Source organism: Gobius niger (genome assembly GCF_951799975.1).
Source record: "Gobius niger genome assembly, chromosome: 21".
In the NCBI taxonomy this organism is placed as follows: Eukaryota; Metazoa; Chordata; class Actinopteri; order Gobiiformes; family Gobiidae; genus Gobius; species Gobius niger.
In genome coordinates this window covers 24657132-24679012 of record NC_136872.1, presented here as the reverse complement: position 1 = coordinate 24679012, position 21881 = coordinate 24657132, and the positions used below count along the sequence as shown (strand labels likewise).

Below are 21881 nucleotides of genomic sequence, written 5' to 3'. Positions count from 1 at the left end.
GACCAAAATGTGACAAAATGTGATATAAATTTGAAACAAAAAATGACAAAAATGTGACAAAAAAATGACAAAAAATGTATAAAAAATGTGACAAAAAAATGACAAAAAAATGACAAAAATATGACAAAAATGAGTTGAATACCCAACAAAAAAACGATGGAAAAAAAATGTGATGACGTGAGGAAAAAGACCCTCTCGGTTCAGGCGGGAGTTAAGAGGTTAAGTTATCATAGACTTGTACATGTGTGACTTAATGCTTTGGTTTTGCACTTTCCTTGTGATGAAATGTTGGAAACCGGATTAAAAAGACTCACAAAAACAACAGAAATCTTTTATCCGCTTAGAGAATCCACATTGTTCAATTTTGTGTAATTATACTTTGTAGTGGAACACTTCACGTAACCGTATTTAAATAGGGAAAACGTTGACCTGTTTTGGAGCTACAGAGGAGAGGGGGAGAGGCTAACCCCGGGATTCCACATCCTCCGCCTGTGCGCTCCGCTCCGCCCCGACTCCGAACGGCTGCGACATCAACGCCCACTGTCTCCGCTTCAGTCCGCCCCGGTGTAGCGATTTCAAACTACCCCCCCATTCACCTTACCCCCCGGTACTTTGAAATCAATTTCAAATTACCCCCGGGGGTAACCTGAAACTGATTTCAAGTTACCCCCCCTGATTTCAGATTACCCCCGCCACAATATGTATTGTTTGTTTGGCACGGCTGTGTTGAATAGAAAATGCCCGGATGTTAATTGCTAATAATAGCTACAACTCTCGTAACTTTTCATCTGGTAAGGTTAGTTTTAGTTCGTAAACTCCACTATCCTTAATGTTAGGGCTAAGGTAAGGTTAGCTTTAGTTCGTAAACTCCACTATCCTTAAGTTTAGGGCTAAGGTAAGGTTAGCTTTAGCTCGTAAACTCCACTATCCTTAAGTTTAGGGCTAAGGTAAGGTTAGCTTTAGCTCGTAAACTCCACTATCCTTAAGGTTAGGGCTAAGGTAAGGTTAGCTTTAGTTCGTAAACTCCACTATCCTTAAGTTTAGGGCTAAGGTAAGGTTAGCTTTAGCTCGTAAACTCCACCATCCTTAAGTTTAGGGCTAAGGTAAGGTTAGCTTTAGCTCGTAAACTCCACTATCCTTAAGGTTAGGGCTAAGGTAAGGTTAGCTTTAGTTCGTAAACTCCACTATCCTTAGGTTAGGGCTAAGGTAAGGTTAGCTTTAGTTCGTAAACTCCACTATCCTTAAGGTTAGGGCTAAGGTAAGGTTAGCTTTAGTTCGTAAACTCCACTATCCTTAAGGTTAGGGCTAAGGTAAGGTTAGCTTTAGTTCGTAAACTCCACTATCCTTAAGGTTAGGGCTAAGGTAAGGTTAGCTTTAGTTCGTAAACTCCACTATCCTTAGGTTAGGGCTAAGGTAAGGTTAGCTTTAGTTCGTAAACTTCACTATCCTTAGGTTAGGGCTAAGGTAAGGTTAGCTTTAGTTCGTAAACTCTACAATCCTTAAGGTTAGGGCTAAGGTAAGGTTAGCTTTAGTTCGTAAACTTCACTATCCTTAAGGTTAGGGCTAAGGTAAGGTTAGCTTTAGTTCGTAAACTTCACTATCCTTAAGGTTAGGGCTAAGGTAAGGTTAGCTTTAGTTCGTAAACTCCACTATCCTTAAGGTTGCGGTTCCTGTAAGGTATTTTATGGATGAAGAAAGCAGTTGAGAGGGGGGTAATCTGAAATCAGGGGGGGTAGCTTGAAATCGCGTTCATCTTACCCCCGGGGGTAACTTGAAACTGATTTCAAATTACCGGGGGGTAGCCTGAAATGGGGGGTAGTTTAAAACCTTTACACCGGGCCTCTCCGCCAGTGCTCCAGCTCCACGAGGAGCACGCGCACAAAGCAATGACTTAGAGAAATAAAACTCCCAATAAAATAATCAACAACTATTCATGAACATGCGAGCGATACCGCGTTGAAGCATGAAGCCTGTGCCCCCCCCCTCATGTGCCCCCTCATGTGCCCCCTCATGTGCCAGGGAGAGAGAGGCAGGAAAAAAAGTCACGTGAACGAAAGCATCAGAAGCTTAATCGGGTCGTGTGATTGTTTGTGTGATACAGTGTTAATTTCGTCGACTAAAATATTTAGTCTTAATTTTAGTCGAAGTGATATTTTTGACGACTAAAATTGAACTAAAACTAAATGAAAAGTTTCTCATGAGACTAAAACTATGACTAAAATGTCCAGATATTTTAGTCGACTAAAATAAGACTAAATAAAAATGAAAAGGAGAGACTAAAATCATCCAAACTTGTATTGAGCGTCTGAAAGAGCCTCAGATCAGGTTAATTCTCTGCCAAATGAACAGGTTTGTGCTTTGTTCATGTGGAGCAGCTCCATGAAGCAGAGGAACAAGATTAAACATGATTATAATGAATATTATCAATGCAAAGTCGACTCAATTCGTCTTAAATTTATTTGACTAAATTGACATGCAATTTTAGTCGACTAAAACTAGACTAAAATTGAAAAGTTTTTTTAGACTAAATCTCGACTAAAATTAAATTACATTTTAGTCAAAAGACTAAGACTAAAACTAAAATAATATATGTTGTCAAAATTAACACTGGTGTGATAACAAACTCCCCAGAGGGAATTATCAAGGTCACTTTGTGTGAAATAGTGACATTTTCGTTAAAATAAAGTCCGCTCGGAGGGTGTTTACTTTGAATATACGGAAATTGTTGTCGTTCTCTTTCCCGTTTGGTGCGTCTGAACTGTGGAGCTTGATCCGGCCGGAGCTGACGGGCAGACGGACCTCAAAATAGGGCTGATCCGTATTTTTATCGTGGCGAGGCGGAGAGGCGGAGAGGCGAGGAGGCGAGGAGGCAGGTCAAAGGTCAAACAATGACTTTTCCGACTCTTACTTTCTGGAGTGAAAGCAGGTGAGTTTTCCTGCTCTCCTCAGAAACAGCAGCGGGAGCACGAGGCTGCTGGGCAAAGCGAACCAAATCCCGATCATGGTGATGGTGCACCCGTCCACTGCCCCGCCCCCTGCCCCGCCCCCTGCCCCGCCCCCCGCGAAGAGCACCGCACTCGTCGCTAGGTAAGCGACGAAGCGTAGCAGCAACACGCCCTGGATCGTCAGCACCGTCTCCAGAGCCGCGCGTTTGGTTTGGTCCACGCTCCTCTTGTCTCCGCCCCCTTCCCCCGGCCCTGGACCAATCAGAACGCAGGTGATGGAGACGCTGCAGAATCCGGTCACCACCAAAGACACCGCCCCGTAAACCACCGCGGATCGAAGTTTATATTCAAACCCAAACGGCTCCACGTTTGTCAGAGCGACGTGCACCAAACTGAGCAGCCACACGCAGCCGACGCTGACGTTCCTGACCGTGACCCCGCCCCCTCGCTTCAAACGCAGGTACGTGATTGGATGGACCACGGCCAGGTAGCGCTCCACGCAGGTGAGACAGTGGAACTGCACCTGCGCCCATAAGGACATGCTCACGGCGTTTCCTCCCACCAAAGCCCAGACGGACGAGCCGCCGTAGTAGCCGCGGTAGTACAGGCAGGAGCACACGCCGCTGCACAGCTCTAGCGCCACCATGTGGAAGGTGATGACGTCAGAGTGGCTGAAGCCGGAGGGGTTCGTCTTCCACTGTCTGTAGCCGACGTAGAGGACGTAGAGCAGGACGGGCAGGAACAGCAGGTAAACCGCGAACCACGCCGTGAAAATGGGCTCGGCCTCAGCTGAGTTTGTGCAGCGCCTCGAATCGTTGGCTTCCATGTTCGGAACGAAACCTGAGGAGCAAACACGAGGATAAAGTGACGTGTTTATCCTAATCCTGCTGCGCGGCCATGACCGGGGCTTTCAATCACCGTATGTGTTGGCATATCAGCAACAGACAACTCCCGACATTTCCCTCGAGTCCAACCAAGTCATAGAGATCAGCAACAAGTCATTTACACTTAAAGTACATTTACATATACCGTAAATGCTCTAATATAGGCCGGGGCCTTTATTTACTCAAGGGCATCTAGGACCAGGCCTTTATTGGAACCAGGCCACAATTAGAGACAGGCCTTTATTTCTATTTGAGCAAAACAGACGACCAGGAAAATGAAGAAAAACGAGATTTGTGTCCATTTGCACCTAAAATATTAGGTTCATTTATTAATGAACATTTCAAACCCTCTCCCAGCGGCTGGAACATTGACGCCTTTTATTTTGTCGGGACAACAGGAAGTGTTTCGTTGCTGTTAGCGGAGCTTTGACATCAGTGTCACTGCAGGTTTCTGTTTCGTTTTTACCGCGGACCGGATTATTTGTTGTTATCTTGTGTAAAAGCGAGTTTAGACGGAGCGTTTGTGTTTGTGATCGATCATGAGACTGACCCGAGAGAAGACGAGACGCTCGCGCTGATGGGAGGAGTTATTTTGAGGCGTGGGACTGACCTGCACACGGAGCAGCTGGACGTGCTTTGAAGACGCGATGGAGACTTTATTAAAACCCTGGAGGGTCAGAAACATTTGCCCTGTTTCCAAATATTGTCACAGGAGGTTTGAAAAGTGGCTAAATCTGTGTCAAAGTTACGCTCGGATCAGCTCCTCCGCAGCGTCCCCCTCGGCCCGGGTTCCCGTTTGTTACTTCCTGCACTTAGTTTTCATTTACACCAGTATGAGACAAATTCCTAACATGGGGAATATTTCTACTGTTATAGTTTCTAATAAAAGCCCCGGCCTGTTTTAGAGACCGGCTTTAATTTGCCGGTCTCTAAAACAGAGACCCGGCCCCTGTCGGAGACCCGGCCCCTGTCGGAGACCCGGCCCCTGTCAGAGACCCGGCTGCTAATGGAGTACAGGCCAGTATTAGAGAATTTACGGTAGTCGCTGAGCACCTCTGGAGAAATGAGCTCACATCTCCCGCACTCAGGCCAAAATTGCATCATGATAAATGGTCTCAACTTATATAGCACTTTTCCACCTACATTAGGCACTCAAAGCGCTTTACAGGAAGGATCCACTCACCCATTCATACTCTCATTCATCCACCAGTGTACGCAGGTGAAATGTCTTACCCAAGGACACAGGACAGTGTGCACTTTCAGGAGGTGACCTTCCGATCACGAGACGACCCGCTCTACAATCTGCATCACCGTCGCCCATCATAAGATGAAAAGAAAAACATGTGTTGTATATATTTATATTTATATATATTTATATATATATATATATATATATATATCTTACCCCAAGACCAGGGGTAAGATGAACCACAAGACACATTTTTTTTGAAGACCAACATCTTTGAAATCAAATATTCCATAAGAATTTTTAAGATGCAAACAACACAAAAACATCCCAAAATATATGTAAAGAGTAACATGTTGTCTGTGTTTTATACTGTTTTTACACAACAACCACCGAAGCAAAAAGTGTCTCATCTTCCCCCACACTCCCCTGCTTTTATTTGGAAGTGCACTCCTGTGTAAAAAGACAGTTGCTGTTTCCATTGATGACCATAACCTTTCCCACACAGCAGAGGTCATACATGGCAGAGGTCATACATGTCAGAGGTCATACATGTCAGAATAATCCAATAAACATAAAAACTAAACTCACTTTGTGCAAAGAATCTTATGGAACGTCCCCGGTTCCATATTTCAGTTCAAAAATCGCTCTTTCAAGATTTGGTAAAATGTAATAAGAAAATCCCCTCACATTAAAAAACATAAACCAGTTCATTGAGTTTGGAAAAGTCTTTTGTCTTTTGGCTGTATTTACATTTTTAACCTCATTTGATTGAAATGACACAAACAATCCATCATTTGTGTTAAAGTGAAGTATATTTCTCGTCACCTGGCTCTGATGGTCGTCTGCAGCTCCGGCTTCTTTGTGGCTTTTCAGTGGAAAAAGAACAATGTAAATACAACAATGACACGAGTGTTTTGCATAAATCACATGTTCACATGTCCGGACAGAGACGTCCTCATGTTTCTGCTCCACAGGATCAAACTTAAAGATGTCTGATGATTGTAGAGATTATTTTCTGTTCCCACACATTTGTTTTTGTCATTTTAGTGTAAAGTACATTGTGTAGTCATGGTCTGGCCCCATAGTCGAAAACCATGTGTGTTAAAGCATTTGTAGAACAATTCAAGGCTGTTTAACCCCTTAACTCCCACCTGACAATTTAGAAAATCTTAGAAAAATGTCATTTGCATAATAATTTGGAACGCAGTGTATAAGTTAAGACCATTTACCATCAGCGCCACTATATTCCCTGGGTGTGAGAGAATGTTTTTAAATCTGTAAAGCACTTTGTGTTACATGAAATGTATGAAAAGCACTATATAAATAAAGATTGATTGATTGATTGATTGATTGATTGATTGATTGATTGATTGATTGATTGATTGATTGATTGATTGATTGATTGATTGATTGATTGATTGATTGATTGATTGATTGATTGATTGATTGATTGATTGATTGATTGATTGATTGATTGATTGATTGATTGATTGATTGATTGATTGATTGATTCCCTGCACCAGCATCACACATTACTACGTTTACAACATACTTTTATGGGGCAAAAGGTCAGTCTTTAATGTGAGGGTTCCTGATTCAAAGTGTTTTGTACGTAGTGTTTTTTTAGGTTGTGGAAACACAGACTCATTTGTGTTTTGTTTGAACATATTCAAACTCTGCAGAAACCACAGAGCTCCACGTCTGCAGAGTCAGTGGAGCAGCTGGAAACAGTGTTCATTTCGTTGACTAAAATATTTAGTCTAAGCCCCGGCTCACATTAAATCTGTTTAAGGTCCGGTACGGCATCCGCGAACTTAGAAAGTCATTAAAACCAATGTTGCAGACTCACACTGCTCCGCCAAGTCCGGGTCCGGCTCCCGAGGCCGTCCGGCGGCAACGGAAAGAATCCACAAGAAGTCTATTTTTGCCCCAGCGGATCAAGCTGACAGAAAAACACGAGCCAAGCAGGAAGTCAGGTCTCGTGAGGAAAGAAGATCCGGTGTATTTAAAAATAAAATCGTTCTGCTCGCTGCTTATTTGGTCTGGTTTACCACCTGTACACGCGCGTAACTTCGTAAATGTAAACATTTCTCCATTACCAGTGACACGGGGCAGGAGTGTGTTGCAAAGCATCCACTTCCCTGGGGAGAGTCGTTGTTCTGGCAAATGTGGCTTTTGTTTTTACAAACACTACGTATATCCGGGGCTAATCATCACGTAAACTCGCACCAAGCGGGAAACCCGCGCACAGCGTCCGGCGCCGGAGTGTCAGCCGGACTCACTGTGAGTGGTAGTTTGGGGCAAACCCGGACCGAACCCGGACCGAACCCGGACCGAACCCGGACCGAACCCGGACCGAACCCGGACCGAACCCGGACCGTAGTTAATGTGAGCCGGGGGTTAATTTTAGTCAAAGTGATATTTTTGACGACTAAAATAGGACTAAAACTAAATCAAAAGTTTCTCATGAGACTAAAACTATGACTAAAATGTCCAGATGTTTTAGTCGACTGAAATAAGACTAAATAAAAATGAAAATGAGAGACTAAAATCATCCAAACTTCTACTGAGCGTCTGAAAGAAACTCAGATCATGTAAATTCTCTGCCAAAGGATCAGCTGAGCTTTGTTCATGTGGAGCAGAAACATGAGGCAGAGGAACAACATTAAATATGATTTTTTGAATATCATAAAGTCGACTAAATTGGTCTTAAATTTAGTCGAATACAACTAGACTAAAATTGAAAAAAATCATTTTAGACTAAAACTCGACTAAAATTAAATTACATTTTAGTCAAAAGACTAAACATATGTTGTCAAAATTAACACTGGCTGGAAAATGTAAATCCGGAGTTTCAAATGCCTTGTGCTTTTGAGCCTTTCTCCACTGAAACAAAGTTAAAGTCCTGGGAGAGTTGGTCACTTTTATGGATCTTCCAATGATAAAAAACATCTGTAAAATGCACTTATTCTCCTCCGTACTTGGGTGAAATGTTACGCGGTGTGGCAGGTCTAAACAAATCACACTTTACTCTCACGGACACTTTGTCAGTTTCCTTTTTCCTGCAGACGTCGCTCTGGGACGAACACGGACACAATGTTTCTGTCAAACTTGTTTATTCACACAGTTCAGTATAAACATGGACTTATTCAAAAAAGATCATTCCCCAAAATAAATCAAACTGCTTTTGTCTTTGAACACTGCAAAAAGTAATTCACTAGATCAGTATAAACATCTCAAGTTCAGCATAAAAATCCAAGTTGTTTTGACTAGTTAAGAAGTTCTTGGGCATTTGTCCTGGATTATTTCACTTGTTCTGAGATGTTTCTGACTCGTTTCGATACATTTCGTCCTTATTTCAGGTCATTTTCTTTGCCAATGGGGAAAGAAAGTTGGTCTTATCTCATTGGCAATTTTACTTTCTTATTTCAAGCGAGATTTACCCTAGAACTGGTCTGAAATGTCCTCAAACAAGCAAAGTAAACTTGGTCCGATCAGTAAAAGCGTCTAAATGAGTGAAAACCGCTCAAAACAAGATACATTTCCTCAGTTCCAGTCATTTAAGCCAATGCTTGATATTTACTTTTTGTAGTGAAGGGTTTGAAATGATCACACATATGTACAAATGGAGGAAAATACAAAGAAATAAACCTCTAAAATATAAATCTTCATTAATCTTTTGTTTTCCGCTTGTGACTGCGATGGTTGAAAGATGTTTAAGTGTATGAGCTTCTATATTCACTCCAAAACACACTAAAAAAAGAACAGGGGTGACACAGAAAACAGAAATACAAGCAATAGTGATACATGTGTATAATAATAGCAATAAAAACGTTCATGATTATATTAACCTCTTAACTCCCGCCTGAACCGAGAGGATTTTGTCATTTTTTTTCTTTCAATTTTTCTATAAAATTTTTGTCATTTTCTTTGTAATTTTTTTGTCCATTTGTTGTAATTTTTTGGTCAAATTTTTATCACATTTTTGCAATTTTTTCGTCAATTTTGTAATCAAATTTTTGTCAATTTTTGTTATATTTTGGTCATTTTTTGTCACATTTTTGTATTTTTTGTCAATTTTTTGTAATTTTTTTGTCAAATTTTTATCACATTTCTGTTACATTTTGGTCATTTTTTTTTGAGAAAATGTGCTCGGTTCAGGTGGGAGTTAAGGGGTTAAAAGTGAACCTAATATGGCACAAGCCCAACCCTATAACCAGAGCTTAATTTGTACAATTGTATTTTCAGAAACACTTTTGGTCGTGATGATTCGGGGGAACAGGCCAAAACATTTGCCGGAACATTCCATTATCATTACACCAGATCAAATCCTCCTAAATATTTCCCAGATCCTTTACCCTGACATACATAAACACTGCACATTTATCACTTTAAAAAAACATATTCTTGAGATGACCTGTTTCTTTTTGTTAATGTGACAGCTCATCTGAATATGAAATATCCCGATACACGCGATATGGTCTAATCCCATATCTCATTAACAAATATACATCGATATATCTTAAATATCGATATATTGCCCAGCCTAATATGTATGCATGTATGTGTGTATATGTATGTGTGTATATGTATGTAAATGTATAATGATAATAATGATTATTACCATGCTGTAGTAATGATCATTGAAATTAGAGACAGCAAATACCAGCCGACATTAAAAAAAGATCTTATGAAATGCCCCACGCTCATGTGTTTTAAATTGTGTGCAGTGGCCCATGTAGAAGGAGAATGCATTAAAAAAAGTGTCAAGGCTGTGTGTGGACTAGCGACCTCCTTCACCTCAGACGACCACGCGATCACTGAGCCATAAGTCCACACAAACATGGGCCTGACGAGGGCAAGGATTCTCTAAATTGACGGGCCGAAATTAGGTCCCAGCAGGAGGAGAGGGTTTTTTCCCCCTGTTTTTAATGAGGGTGGAACCATAGGCAGTGATTCATGTTCTAAAAAATACAAAAATGAGTTCAATACCCAAGAAAAATTATGGGGAAAAAATCTAGTGACGTGAGGAAAAAGATCCATTTAGATGAGTTTTGTAGATCTTAGCTTTCAAATGAGGTGTTACACTGGCCTACAGGATTTGGGTAAAGCTGAACTGGAGAAAATGCTCTCAGTTCAGGCGGGAGTTAAGAGGTTAATAGCCCTGACTCTCTGACTCTGTAGGGCCCCGCCTCATCAGAGGTAATGACATCATCATAATGTAGAATGTGAAGGCCACTAAGCTCAGATATGAATGTTATATTTGTCACAGTTCAGTTTCGCACAGTGATATTAAGGGATATTAAGGCAAAAATTAGAGGCTTTCCATTGAAAACTCTGGGATCAGGGGCCAGAAGTTCAAGAGGTACGATTTTGAAGGTTTGAGGTTCGGGCCAAAATGGCCGACTTCCTGTAGCATTTAGGGCGGGGTCATAATATCATTTTTGACATGTCCTGACGTGGTCTATGTCCCTGGCCAATGTCACTTTTGTACAATGATTTTTTTTGCAACCGCTCCTCCATTGGGTCAATGTAAACTGCCTGTTTGAGGGGGCGCCACTGAGTCAACTTTTATTATTCTCTCTCGCGAACCCCACCCAAAATTAGAGCTTGCGGAGCATTACGTTTTGACCCCTGTTACTTGCGAATCGGTTCACGTTTGCTACGTGAATTCTTGCGTTTTCGTCCCCCGTTAACGGTTTTAATTAGTCCCTCGCGGGACACTGCGTGTCCGTTGCTCGGGCCTAATAATAATAATAATAATAATATTAATGATGATGATAAAAATTATGATTTGCCTTAACATTGCTGTCAAAGCGTAAACAACTCGTCCCCCATCTCCTTCATGGCCGCTCATCTTCATGATTGACTCATGGCGATGTTTCGGTCGGTCTGGTTTCCTTGTGGACTCTCCGTCGGCCTGGGATCATTCCTTGTCGGTGCAGGAACAGCAGAGGAACCACCAAACTGCTGGGCATGGCCAGCCAGTACGTGCACAGCACCACCACGCACACCTGGACCTCCGCCCCGAACGACACCACGTAGTAAAAGCAAACCGCCACCATCCGCAGCAGCAGCGCCCCCAGGATGAGCAGCATGGTGTTCGCCGCCATTCGCTTCGATCGGTCAATCCTCTTCCTGACCGCGCCCCCTTCTCCCGGCCCCGGACGAATCAGAACGCAGAGGACGGAGACGCTGCAGAACGACACCAAGATGGTGGAAAACACGGCGACGGCGAACCCAAAGATCAGCGGCGCGGTCACAGACTCGGAGATCACCATCAGCGCGAAGCTCACGGCGCTCAACAGCCAGGCGCCGCCGATGCTGACGTTCCTGATCAAGACCCCGCCCCTTTTCAAGCGCAGGTACGTGATCGGGCAAACCACGGCCAGGTAGCGCTCGACGCAGGTGAGGTTGTGGAAAACCATCTCGCCGACGGACGCCAAGTGCTTCAGGCTCAGTCCGGCCTGGGGAACCCGACGGAACTGCCCCATGAAACCGGCGAAGAACAGGCACGACCCCGCCAGTTTCACCAGCTCCAGCGCCACCATGTGGTAGGTGAACACGTCCGAGTGACTGGGCTCAGAGGAGGCCTTCCACTTTCTGAAGCCCACGTAGACGACACAAAGGAAGATGGGAAAGAGCAGCAGGTAAACGACCAGCCAGGAGGAGAAGACAATGGAGCTCCTCGTGGTGGGGACGCACGAGTCACTGGTGTTATTCGACATCTGAAACACACGAGAAATCAGCCACTGAGCTTTTCTCATCAATATACAAGATGGTTCACATTTTCACTCTGTACAGAACCCTTAATATCACTGTGCGAAACTGAACTGTGACAAATATGACATTCATATCTGAGCTTAGTGGCCTTCACAGTCTACATTATGATGATGTCATTACCTCTGATGAGGCGGGGCCCCTACAGAGTCAGAAAGTCAGGGCTATTAACCTCTTAACTCCCGCCTGAACTGAGAGCATTTTCTCCAGTTCAGCTTTACTCAAATCCTGTAGGCCAGTGTAACACCTCATTTGAAAGCTAAGATCTACAAAACTCAACTAAATGGATCTTTTTCCTCACGTCACTAGATTTTTTCCCCATAATTTTTCTTGGGTATTGAACTCATTTTTGTATTTTTTCTTTCTTAATTTTTTCACTTTTTGTCACATTTTTGTCTTTTTTTTTGTGTCATTTTTTTGTCGGTTTTTCCGTCAATTTTTTGTCTTTTTGGCCACTTTTTCGTGACATTTTTGGCACTTTTTTGTCAATTTTTCATCACTTTTGTGTCACATTTTCATCATTGTTTTCGTCTCAGTTCTGTTGCTATTTCCACACCTTTTTACCAGAAGCTTTTGGATTGGGGTAAAGCCAAATTGGAGAAAATGTGCTCGGTTCAGGTGATACAAAGACATTTTAATTGTTTTAAGTTAATTTGATATTATATTCCAAACCAGGCTGCCCTCTTGTACATGCACGCTGTGATGTTTTCACATATATCATACTGTATGACGGCACAGGCCACGCCCTCAGGCCCAGGCCACGCCCACAGCCACTAAACGTATTGGATCATTATACAATCAAGCAATAAAAATCATGGACAAAAAAAAACAATCCGCTCCATCACTGCAATGTTCTCGAGAAGCATAAACTGCTAAGCTTTGAAAACTTCGGCAAGTTGTGTTTTCTCAAACTAATATTCAAATGTGTCAATGATCTTGCACCCGAACCACTCAGTTCATTTATACAGAGACAAAACAGTAACAGAGTCACCAGAGGCTCCGTCAATCACAACTGTACCATTCCAGACCGTAAAACTGCATCGGGTCAGTCGGCCATTTCGTTCTCGGGTTCGAAGCTGTGGAACTCAATACCCACAGAACTTAAAACCATATCTGAGTTTAAAATGTTCACTTCTAGGGTTAAGTCCTGGCTAAAAACAAACCAAAGCTGTGCCCATTTGTTAATAGCACTGAGTCTGTGTGAACGTAGGTGTGAGTGCATACAGTGTGACTGACAAAGTTTTATACAAATGTTGTATTAATGTATTTTATAATTGTAAACTGTGTAGAAAGGCCCAACCAGGGACATGAGCTGCGAACTAGCACTAGCTACAAGCTCTTCATGCATCGCATCAGCTGCAAATATTAATTGTAACTATGTTGGTTGTATCGTCCCTGATAGACAAATAAATAAATGTATTGTCTTTGTTTAAGCACCATTTTACTCTCTTGAAAACCCTTCATGTGATAAATTGAAGACACATCTTTTCAAACTAGGTTTTAAGACTTACACTGCAAAAAGTACCCGACTAAAAACAAGGGAAAAAATCCTAAAATAAGACATTTTGTCTTGTTTTAAGGAAAAAATTCTGCCAATGGGGTCAGCATTTTTTTCTTGCAAAGAATTCTTATTTCTAGAATATTTTTCTCATCATAAAACAAGAAAGAAACACTAAATTTAAGCAAATAAATAACTAGAATTAAGCAAAATGTCCTCAGAAAATTGAATCATTTAAGGAAAACATTCTTATTTAGTGAAAAATGTTACTTAAATGTTGCCTGATTTAAGTGAAATGTTCTAAATTACACACATTTTTTAGCAAAATGTTCTTAATAAATACTAATATTTAAGGAAAATTGTGCCCGGGGACCCATCTCCATGATGTGGAGCCAGGCTGATGGTCAGAGTCACCTATTGTACATGTTTTTAGTGGTAGGGGAATCATACGCAGACACGTGGAGAACATGCTCCACACAGAAAGGCCCCGTTCTGGTGGGAATCGAACCCAGGACCTTCGAGCTGTGAAGCTGAGGCTCTAACCGCTGTGCCAAAAATATTCTTCTGTCTAAAGCTGAAGAAGATTCAAAAAGTTTTTCTTTCTTGTTACAAGAAAAAATATCATGTTTTTTAGCAAATTTATCTGAACAAAAAAAATGGTTAGATTTTATTTCCAAAAATAAGATTTTTTTTCTCAAGAAAACTTTGCTCCACAAGACATTATTACTTTTTAGGGAAAAAATAAGAACTTATTTCTTAAAGTAAGACATTTTTTACTTGCTTAGAATCCACTTTTTGCAGTGTAGATCGCACTTATTTGATTGATTGATTTTTTAATATTGTTTTATCTTTCTGTGAAGCACTTTGGTCTTCCTTGTGTTGTGTGCTACACAACAGGTGCTAAATAAATAAACTTTGATTGATTGATTGAAAACAAATAATGCTTGTTAAAAAAATATAAATGTGTTGTCGTAGTGTACTTTTAACCTTTAATTTAATTGTTCGTATCATTAAACACATACAGATTGTGCTCCACAGATAAACCTCCTTTGTCCATAATACTTCCCTTTAATTGTTCTCATAAACCGGATCAGTAAAAATGTTCAGATGACCCTAAACCATGTGGGACGAGTCAGACCAAAGCAACATTTTTATCCCGGTCTGTTAAACCTCAGATTTACCTTCAGTTCTTCTCAATCAAATCAAAATCCTCACTTACCTTTCAGCGAGCAGTTTGTCTTCTGCTCAGATTAATGCTTCGATTCAAATGAAGTATGTGCACAATAGGCAAATACAGGCTTGTGTTTATTTAGCCTGTCGGAGCCGGGCTGCACGATTCTGTGGTGACGGTGTCGTTTTCAGACGTGTCGAGCACTTAAAACAAAGCCTTTGAGAAGAATGGAGGAATTTATTAAGAGTCTCAAAATAATTATCACTCAATGGAAACTTTATTAATAGTTTTTATTAATAAAATCATTCCAAACAAATCCACAAGTGACTCTATTATCAAATGGTGCTGGATCTGGAACATTCCGGCTTAACCTCTTAACTCCCGCCTGAACCGAGAGGATCTTTTTCCTCACGTCATCAGATTTTTTTTCTATGATTTTTTTGTTGAGCATTTTTGTAACTTTTTTGTCATTTTTTTTGTCATTTTTTGACACATTTTTGTCATTTTTTCGTAATTTTTATTTATTTTTTGGTCAAATTTTTATCACATTTTTGTAATTTTTTAGTCAATTTTTAATACAATTTTTGTCATTTTTATGTCACATTTTTGTCATTTTGTGTCATTTTTTAGTCTATTTTCAATCAATTTTTTTCACATTTTTGTCATTTTTTTTGTAATTTTTTAGTCAATTTTTTATCAAATTTTATCAAATTTTTGTCATTTTTTCAATCACATTTTGTCATTTTTTTTGTCACATTTTTGTCATTATTTGTCACATTTTTGTCATTATTTGTCACATTTTTGTCATTTTTTAGTCAATTTTTAATCAAATTTTTGTCATTTTGTTTGTCACATTTTTGTCATTATTTGTCACATTTTTGTCATTTTTTAGTCAATTTTTAATCAAATTTTTGTCATTTTTTTGTCAAATTTTTGTCATGTTTTGTCACATTTTTGTCATTTTTTAGTCAATTTTTAATCAAATTTTTGTCATTTTTTTGTCAAATTTTTGTCATTTTTAATCCAATTTTTGTCATTTTTTTTGGTCAATTTCTTGTGACATTTTTGCCACTTTTTCATCATTTTTTCATCAATTTTTTGTCACTTTTTTGTCAATGTTTTCTCACTTCTTTGTCACATTTCCAACATTGTTTTTGTCTCAGTTTTGTTGCTATTTTCACAGCTTTTTTTCCAGAAGCTTTTGGATTGGGGTAAAGCCAAACTGGAGAAAATGTGCTCGGTTCAGGTGGGAGTTAAGGGCTTAAACAGAGGAACGAAGCAGGGATGCCCTTTGTCTCTGCTTTTGTTTGATTTAACTGTTGTGTATATGAAATGTGTTTACTTTACTGCAATCTGCTGATCTAGTGAAAATATTTGGAAAGAAAGATTGTGGAAAGGAAAAGGGCAGGATTTGGTTCATGTGCTCATGAGCTCCCAGCGCCCTCTTGTGGTGAGGATCTTTGTGTCCGGGGGACTTCGTTCAGGCCTTGGTGCCTGGTGAGCAGCTCTGCAAAGACAAAATCATTTATTAACATACAAAGTAAAATACAATACAATATTCCAACCTAATTATTATTATTATTTTGTTTGCTCTGGACTCTTTGTGCTTTCCTTGTTTCCATGTTTACTGCTCTGCGTGTTACCTACATTTACCGAAGTGCTTTGCATGTTATTTTTCCCTTCATGCTCATGTGTTTGCGGGTTTTATTTGCATGGTTTGGTTTGAATTTCTCCCAGTCATTATCACATGCTGTGTTTTGCACTTTGAATATTTTACATCATTCAGGTTAAAGGTACTACGTGTTTTAACCCCTTAACTCCCACCGGAACGGATCCCATTTTCTCCAGTTTGGCTTTACCCGAATCAAAAAGCTTCTTGGGGAAAGAAGCACCGCAACAGCCACAAAAAATAAGAAAACAAGGATGTAAATGCGACAAAAATGTGACAAAAATACAACCAAAATCCAGCAAAAAAGACAAAAAAAAACAGCAAAAAAGACAAAAAAAAAACAGCAAAAAAGTGACAAAAATCCAGCAAAAAAATGACAAAAATCATGCAAAAAATGACAAAAATTCAGTAAAAAATTCAGCAAAAAATGGCAAAAATCCAGCAAAAAAAAGACAAAAATCCAGCAAAAAAGTGACAGAAATCCAGCAAAAAAAAGACAAAAATACAGCCAAAAAATGAAAAAATCCAGCAAAAAATGACAAAAATCCAGCAAAAAGAGACAAAAATCCAGCAAAAAAAGACAAAAATCCAGCAAAAAAGACACAAAAAACAGCAAAAAAAAGACAAAAATCCAGCAAAAAATGACAAAAATCCAGCAATTTTCTCCAGTTTGGCTTTACCCGAATCAAAAAGCTTCTTGGGGAAAGAAGCACCAAAACAGCCACAAAAAAAACAGAAAACAAGGATGTAAATGCGACAAAAATGTGACAAAAACTCAACCAAAATCCAGCAAAAAAGACAAAAAAAAACAGCAAAAAAGTGACAAAAATCCAGCCAAAAATAACAAAAATCCATCAAAAAAAAGACAAAAATCATGCAAAAAATTCAGCAAAAAATGGCAAAAATCCAGCAAAAAAAAGACAAAAATCCAGCAAAAAAGTGACAGAAATCCAGCAAAAAAAAGACAAAAATACAGCCAAAAAATGAAAAAATACAGCAAAAAATGACAAAAATCCAGCGAAAAATGACAAAAATTCTGCCAAAAAGAGACAAAAATCCAGCAAAAAATGACAAAAATCCAGCAAAAAAATGACAAAAATCCAGCAAAAAAAGACAAAAATCCAGCAAAAAAGTGACAAAAATCCAGCAAAAAAATGACAAAAATACAGCAAAAAATGACATAACATCAGCAGAAAAAAGACAGAAATCCAGCAGAAAAAAAGACCAAAAAATCCAACAAAGTGACAAAAGAGCAGCAAAAAAGTAATAAAGTGACAAAGCACAATAAGTGACAAAAACACATAAGGGGAATAAAAAGTGAGGACAATGGCAAAGAGGAGAGAATGCATTTGGCTTTGGCGGGTGGTTAAACTAAACTCTCTCCTGAATGTGGCGGAATGTGGCGGAATGGGGCGAAATGTGGCGGAATGTGGTGGAATGTGGTGGAATGTGGTGGAATGTGGCGGAATGTGGCGGAATGTGGCGGAATGTGGCGGAATGTGGCGGAATGTGGCGAAATGTGGCGGAATGTGGCGGAATGTGGCGGAATGTGGCGGAATGTGGCGGAATGTGGCGGAATGTGTTGGAATGTGGCGGAATGTGGCGGAATGTGGCGGAATGTGGCGGAATGTGGCGGAATGTGGCGGAATGTGGCGGAATGTGGCGGATTGTGGCGGAATGTGACGGAATGTGGCGGAATGTGGCGGAATGTGTTGGAATGTGGTGGAATGTGGTGGAATGTGGCGGAATGTGGCGGAATGTGGCGGAATGTGGCGGAATGTGTTGGAATGTGGTGGAATGTGGCGGAATGTGGCGGAATGTGGCGGAATGTGTTGGAATGTGGTGGAATGTGGTGGAATGTGGTGGAATGTGGCGGAATGTGATGGAATGTGATGGAATGTGGTGGAATGTGGCGGAATGTGGCGAAGTGGCGAGCGTCTCACCGGGACGCAGCCGTCAGCGAGGACGCACAGTCCGGCCTGGCAGTGCAGGAACACGTCTCTGGAAAGCTCGGACACGAAGCGGAAAACGCGAAACGAGAAGACGGAGGTGAGCGCCGCCCCGTTAGAGATCACGGACACCGTCGCCCCAGCGGCGTCCGGGCACCTGCAGGAAAACCGGAGGTCAGGGTTTGAGCAATGGAGAACATGGGATTATGAGGCTTCAAATGTCCTTCTGTTCTGACCTTTAAACAATATTATTTTAACATTTTCATTCAACCCCTTAACTCCCACCGGAACCGAACACATTTTCTCCAGTTTGGCTTTACCCCAATCCAAAAGCTTCTGGAAAAGAGGTGTGAAAAATAGCTACAGAACTAAGACGAAAACAATGATGAAGATGTGACAAAAAAGTGAGAAAACTTTGACAAAAAAATCACAAAAAAATGTGACCCAAAAATGACAAAAAATGACAAGAAAGGACAAAAAAAGACAAAAAATGACACAAAAAATGACAAAAAAGGAATTTAAAAAATGACCCAAAAATGACAAAAAGTGGCAAAAAAATGACCCCAAAAAATGACCAAATAAATGACAAAAAAATGATTTAGAAAAATGTCCCAAAAGTGACAAAAAATGACAAAAAATGACCAAAAATGACACTAAAAATGACACTAAAAATGACACTAAAAATGACACACAAAAAAAGACAAAAAATGACAAAAAAAATGATTTTAAAAAATGATTTAAAAAATGACCCAAAAATGACAAAAAATGTGACAAAAAATGTGACAAAAAATGACGAAAAATGACACAAAAAATAACAAAAAAATGGATTTTAAAAAGTGACAAAAAAGTTACAAAATGAGTTGAAACCCCCCCCCCCAAAAAGATGGAAAAAAATCTGATGACGTGAGGAAAAAGATCCATTTAGATGAGTTTTGTAGATCTTAGCTTTCAAATGAGGCGTTACACTGGCCTACAGGATTTGGGTAAAGCTGAACTGGAGTTAAGAGGTTAACAGTATATCTCTGTTCATACCAAAAGCAGCTGTAATGAGCAGATGGACCAAAGCAGTGAAAACATGAAAAGCAAAAGAAGGGACTAAAACACTTCCTGGACACAGAGTCTCGTGGGCTCGTGGTCTCGTACCCGTCGGAGATGAGGTCGTGCTGGACGGAGGCGTCGGGCGACAGGTGGGGCGTGGCCCAGCAGCGGTGCACCGTGAGCCCCAGAGCCTCGGCCGACACGCCCCTGACCTCCAGCTTCACCCACAGCCTCCTCCCCAGCGCCAGCTCCAGGTCCGGGGTCACCGCCCTCGTCAGGCCCCCGTCCAGAAACAGCCCCATGTGCACGTCGTAGGAGAAGCGTCCCGACAGGTGCGCCGCCCGGGTCCACCTGCAGGGCAGCACGGGGTTTACATCATCAGCACATTCTAAACTGGGTCGTTCCTCTTTGAGCCCAGGATGTTCTATTACAGTATTTTTCACTAATATGTTTTTGCAGATAGTTTCAAAACAGCAACAAAAAACGCTTAAAAGTGACTAAAAAAAGCGACAAAAACTCAACAAAAAAGTGACAGCAATCCAGCAAAAAATTACAAAAATCCAGCAAAAAAAATTACAAAAATCCAGCAAAAAAGTGACAAAAATCCAGCAAAAAAAATTACAAAAATCCAGCAAAAAAATACAAAAATCCAGCAAAAAAATGTCAAAAATCCAGCAAAAAAGTGACAAAAATCCAGCAAAAAAGGGACAAAAATCCAGCTAAAAAGAAAAAAAAAAAACTGCAAAAAAATGACAAAAATCCAGCAAAAAAGGGACAAAAATCCAGCAAAAAATGACAAAAATCCAGCAAAAAAATGTCAAAAATCCAGCAAAAAATGACAAAAATCCAGCAAAAAAAAAGACAAAAATCCAGCAAAAAAGTGACAGAAATCCAGCAAAAAATGACAAAAATCCAGCAAAAAAATGACAAAAATCCAGCAAAAAAATGTCAAAAATCCAGCAAAAAATGACAAAAATCCAGCAAAAAAAAATGACAAAAATCCAGCAAAAAAAGAAAAAAAAAACCTGAAAAAAGATGACAAAAATCCAGCAAAAAAGGGACAAAAATCCAGCAGAAAAAAAGACAAAAATCCAGCATAAAAGGAGAGGCGGCCCGACAGGTGCGCCGCCCGGGTCCACCTGCAGGGCACGGGGCACATTCATCTAAACTGGGTCGTTCCTCTTTGAGCCCATGACGTTTTATTACAGTATTTTTCCCTAATATGTTTTTGCAGATAGTTTCAAATTGATTTCTAAATTGATCTCTCTGTTTATTCTTTTGTTCACCTGCAGCGCCTCGCCCTAAAGTTAAATTTGACACGTGTGTTCTCTGGCTCTTACCCGCTCGTCATGTTGAGGGAGGTCGTAGTGAGCTCAGGCTGGGGCTAAAAAGGGAAAAGAACAAATAAATGTTTAAAATCCTCAGAGAAGCTGAGCAGAGAGGGAGAAGGAGCTGGAGGTTCACACCTGGAGGCTCCTCTGGCAGGTGTGGGCGCCTTGGAAAGCAGACGTTAAGGTGGCGTCCTCGCTGCTCTTCTCCACCAGGGGGCAGGAGTTTGACAGGAGGGGGGAGGAGTCAGACTCACAGCAAAATGCATCGCCTGCAAAACAAGGCAGAAGTTTATCTTAGTTTTTTCTTCACTTTAGCCGTATTTTCTGTCCTTGTTTTCCATTGTGTTATTGTTGCTTTTCTGCCCCGTTTTGTCTCTTTTGCCACTTTTTTGTCTCTTCTTGGGTGCGTTTTCATCTTCGCTTTTGTGGCTATTTTGACACTTTTTTCAAGAAACTGACGTGAGAAAAGCATCAGAAAAGCGACGGAAACGAGGATGAAAACGCAGCAAAAATGCGACAAAAAACAGGCAGCTAAAGCAAAAACAATGTGACAAAAAAGCAACAAATGAAACAATGAAAAAGCGACAAAAAAGAGACAAAAAAACAGAGAAAACATGCTCGGTGCAGGATCCCATTTTCTCCAGTTTGGCTTTACCCTAATCAAAAAGCTTCTTGAGGAAAAAAGCCAAAAAAATGAGAAGAAAACAAGGATGTAAACGTAACAAAAAAGTGACTAAATTCAACAAAAATGTGACAAAAAAATCGACAAAAATGTCACAAAAATTCAACAAAAATGTGACAAAAATTCAACAAAAATGTGACAAAAATCAACAAAAATGTGACAAAAATTCAACAAAAAAGTGACAAAAATTCAACAAAAAAGTGACAAAAATTCAACAAAAAAGTGACAAAAATTCAACAAAAAAGTGACAAAAACTCAACAAAAATGTGACAAAAATTCAACAAAAACTCAACAAAAGTGACAAAAATTCAACAAAAATTCAACAAAAAAGTGACAAAAATTCAACAAAAATGTGACAAAAATCAACAAAAAAGTGACAAAAATTCAACAAAAAAGTGACAAAAATTCAACTAAAAAGTGACAAAAATTCAACAAAAAAGTGACAAAAATTCAACAAAAAAGTGACAAAAACTCAACAAAAATGTGACAAAAATTCAACAAAAAAGTGACAAAAACTCAACAAAAATGTGACAAAAATTCAACAAAAACTCAACAAAAGTGACAAAAATTCAACAAAAATTCAACAAAAAAGTGACAAAAATTCAACAAAAAAGTGACAAAAATTCAACAAAAAAGTGACAAAAATTCAACAAAAACTCAACAAAAATTCAACAAAAACTCAACAAAAAGTGACAAAAATTCAACAGAAATTCAATTCAACAAAAGTGACAAAAATTCAACAAAA

The 21881-nt window shown here is 40.0% G+C and overlaps 1 protein-coding gene across 1 annotated transcript; it reads right to left on the bottom strand.

Annotated features, from left to right (window-relative positions):
* Positions 1-15930: 15930 nt before the first annotated feature.
* Positions 15931-20739, bottom strand: LOC306980374 (uromodulin-like). The gene is made up of 5 exons (XM_079579728.1): positions 20590-20739; positions 20464-20507; positions 19229-19474; positions 18080-18242; positions 15931-15974 (listed from the first exon to the last, which is right to left on the bottom strand). Exons 2-5 carry the CDS (start codon positions 20472-20474, stop codon positions 15948-15950), a joined length of 447 nt encoding a protein of 148 aa, XP_079435854.1. The 5' UTR covers positions 20475-20507; positions 20590-20739; the 3' UTR covers positions 15931-15947.
* Between the last annotated feature and the right edge of the window lie 1142 nt (positions 20740-21881).

Coding starts and splice junctions, on each gene's coding strand:
- LOC306980374 (XM_079579728.1), bottom strand. Junction 18,243..19,228: donor CACGACCTCATCTCCGACGG/GTACGAGACCAC, acceptor GTTTTCCTGCAG/GTGCCCGGACGCCGCTGGGG. Junction 15,975..18,079: donor TCGCTGACGGCTGCGTCCCG/GTGAGACGCTCG, acceptor TTGTCTTTGCAG/AGCTGCTCACCAGGCACCAA.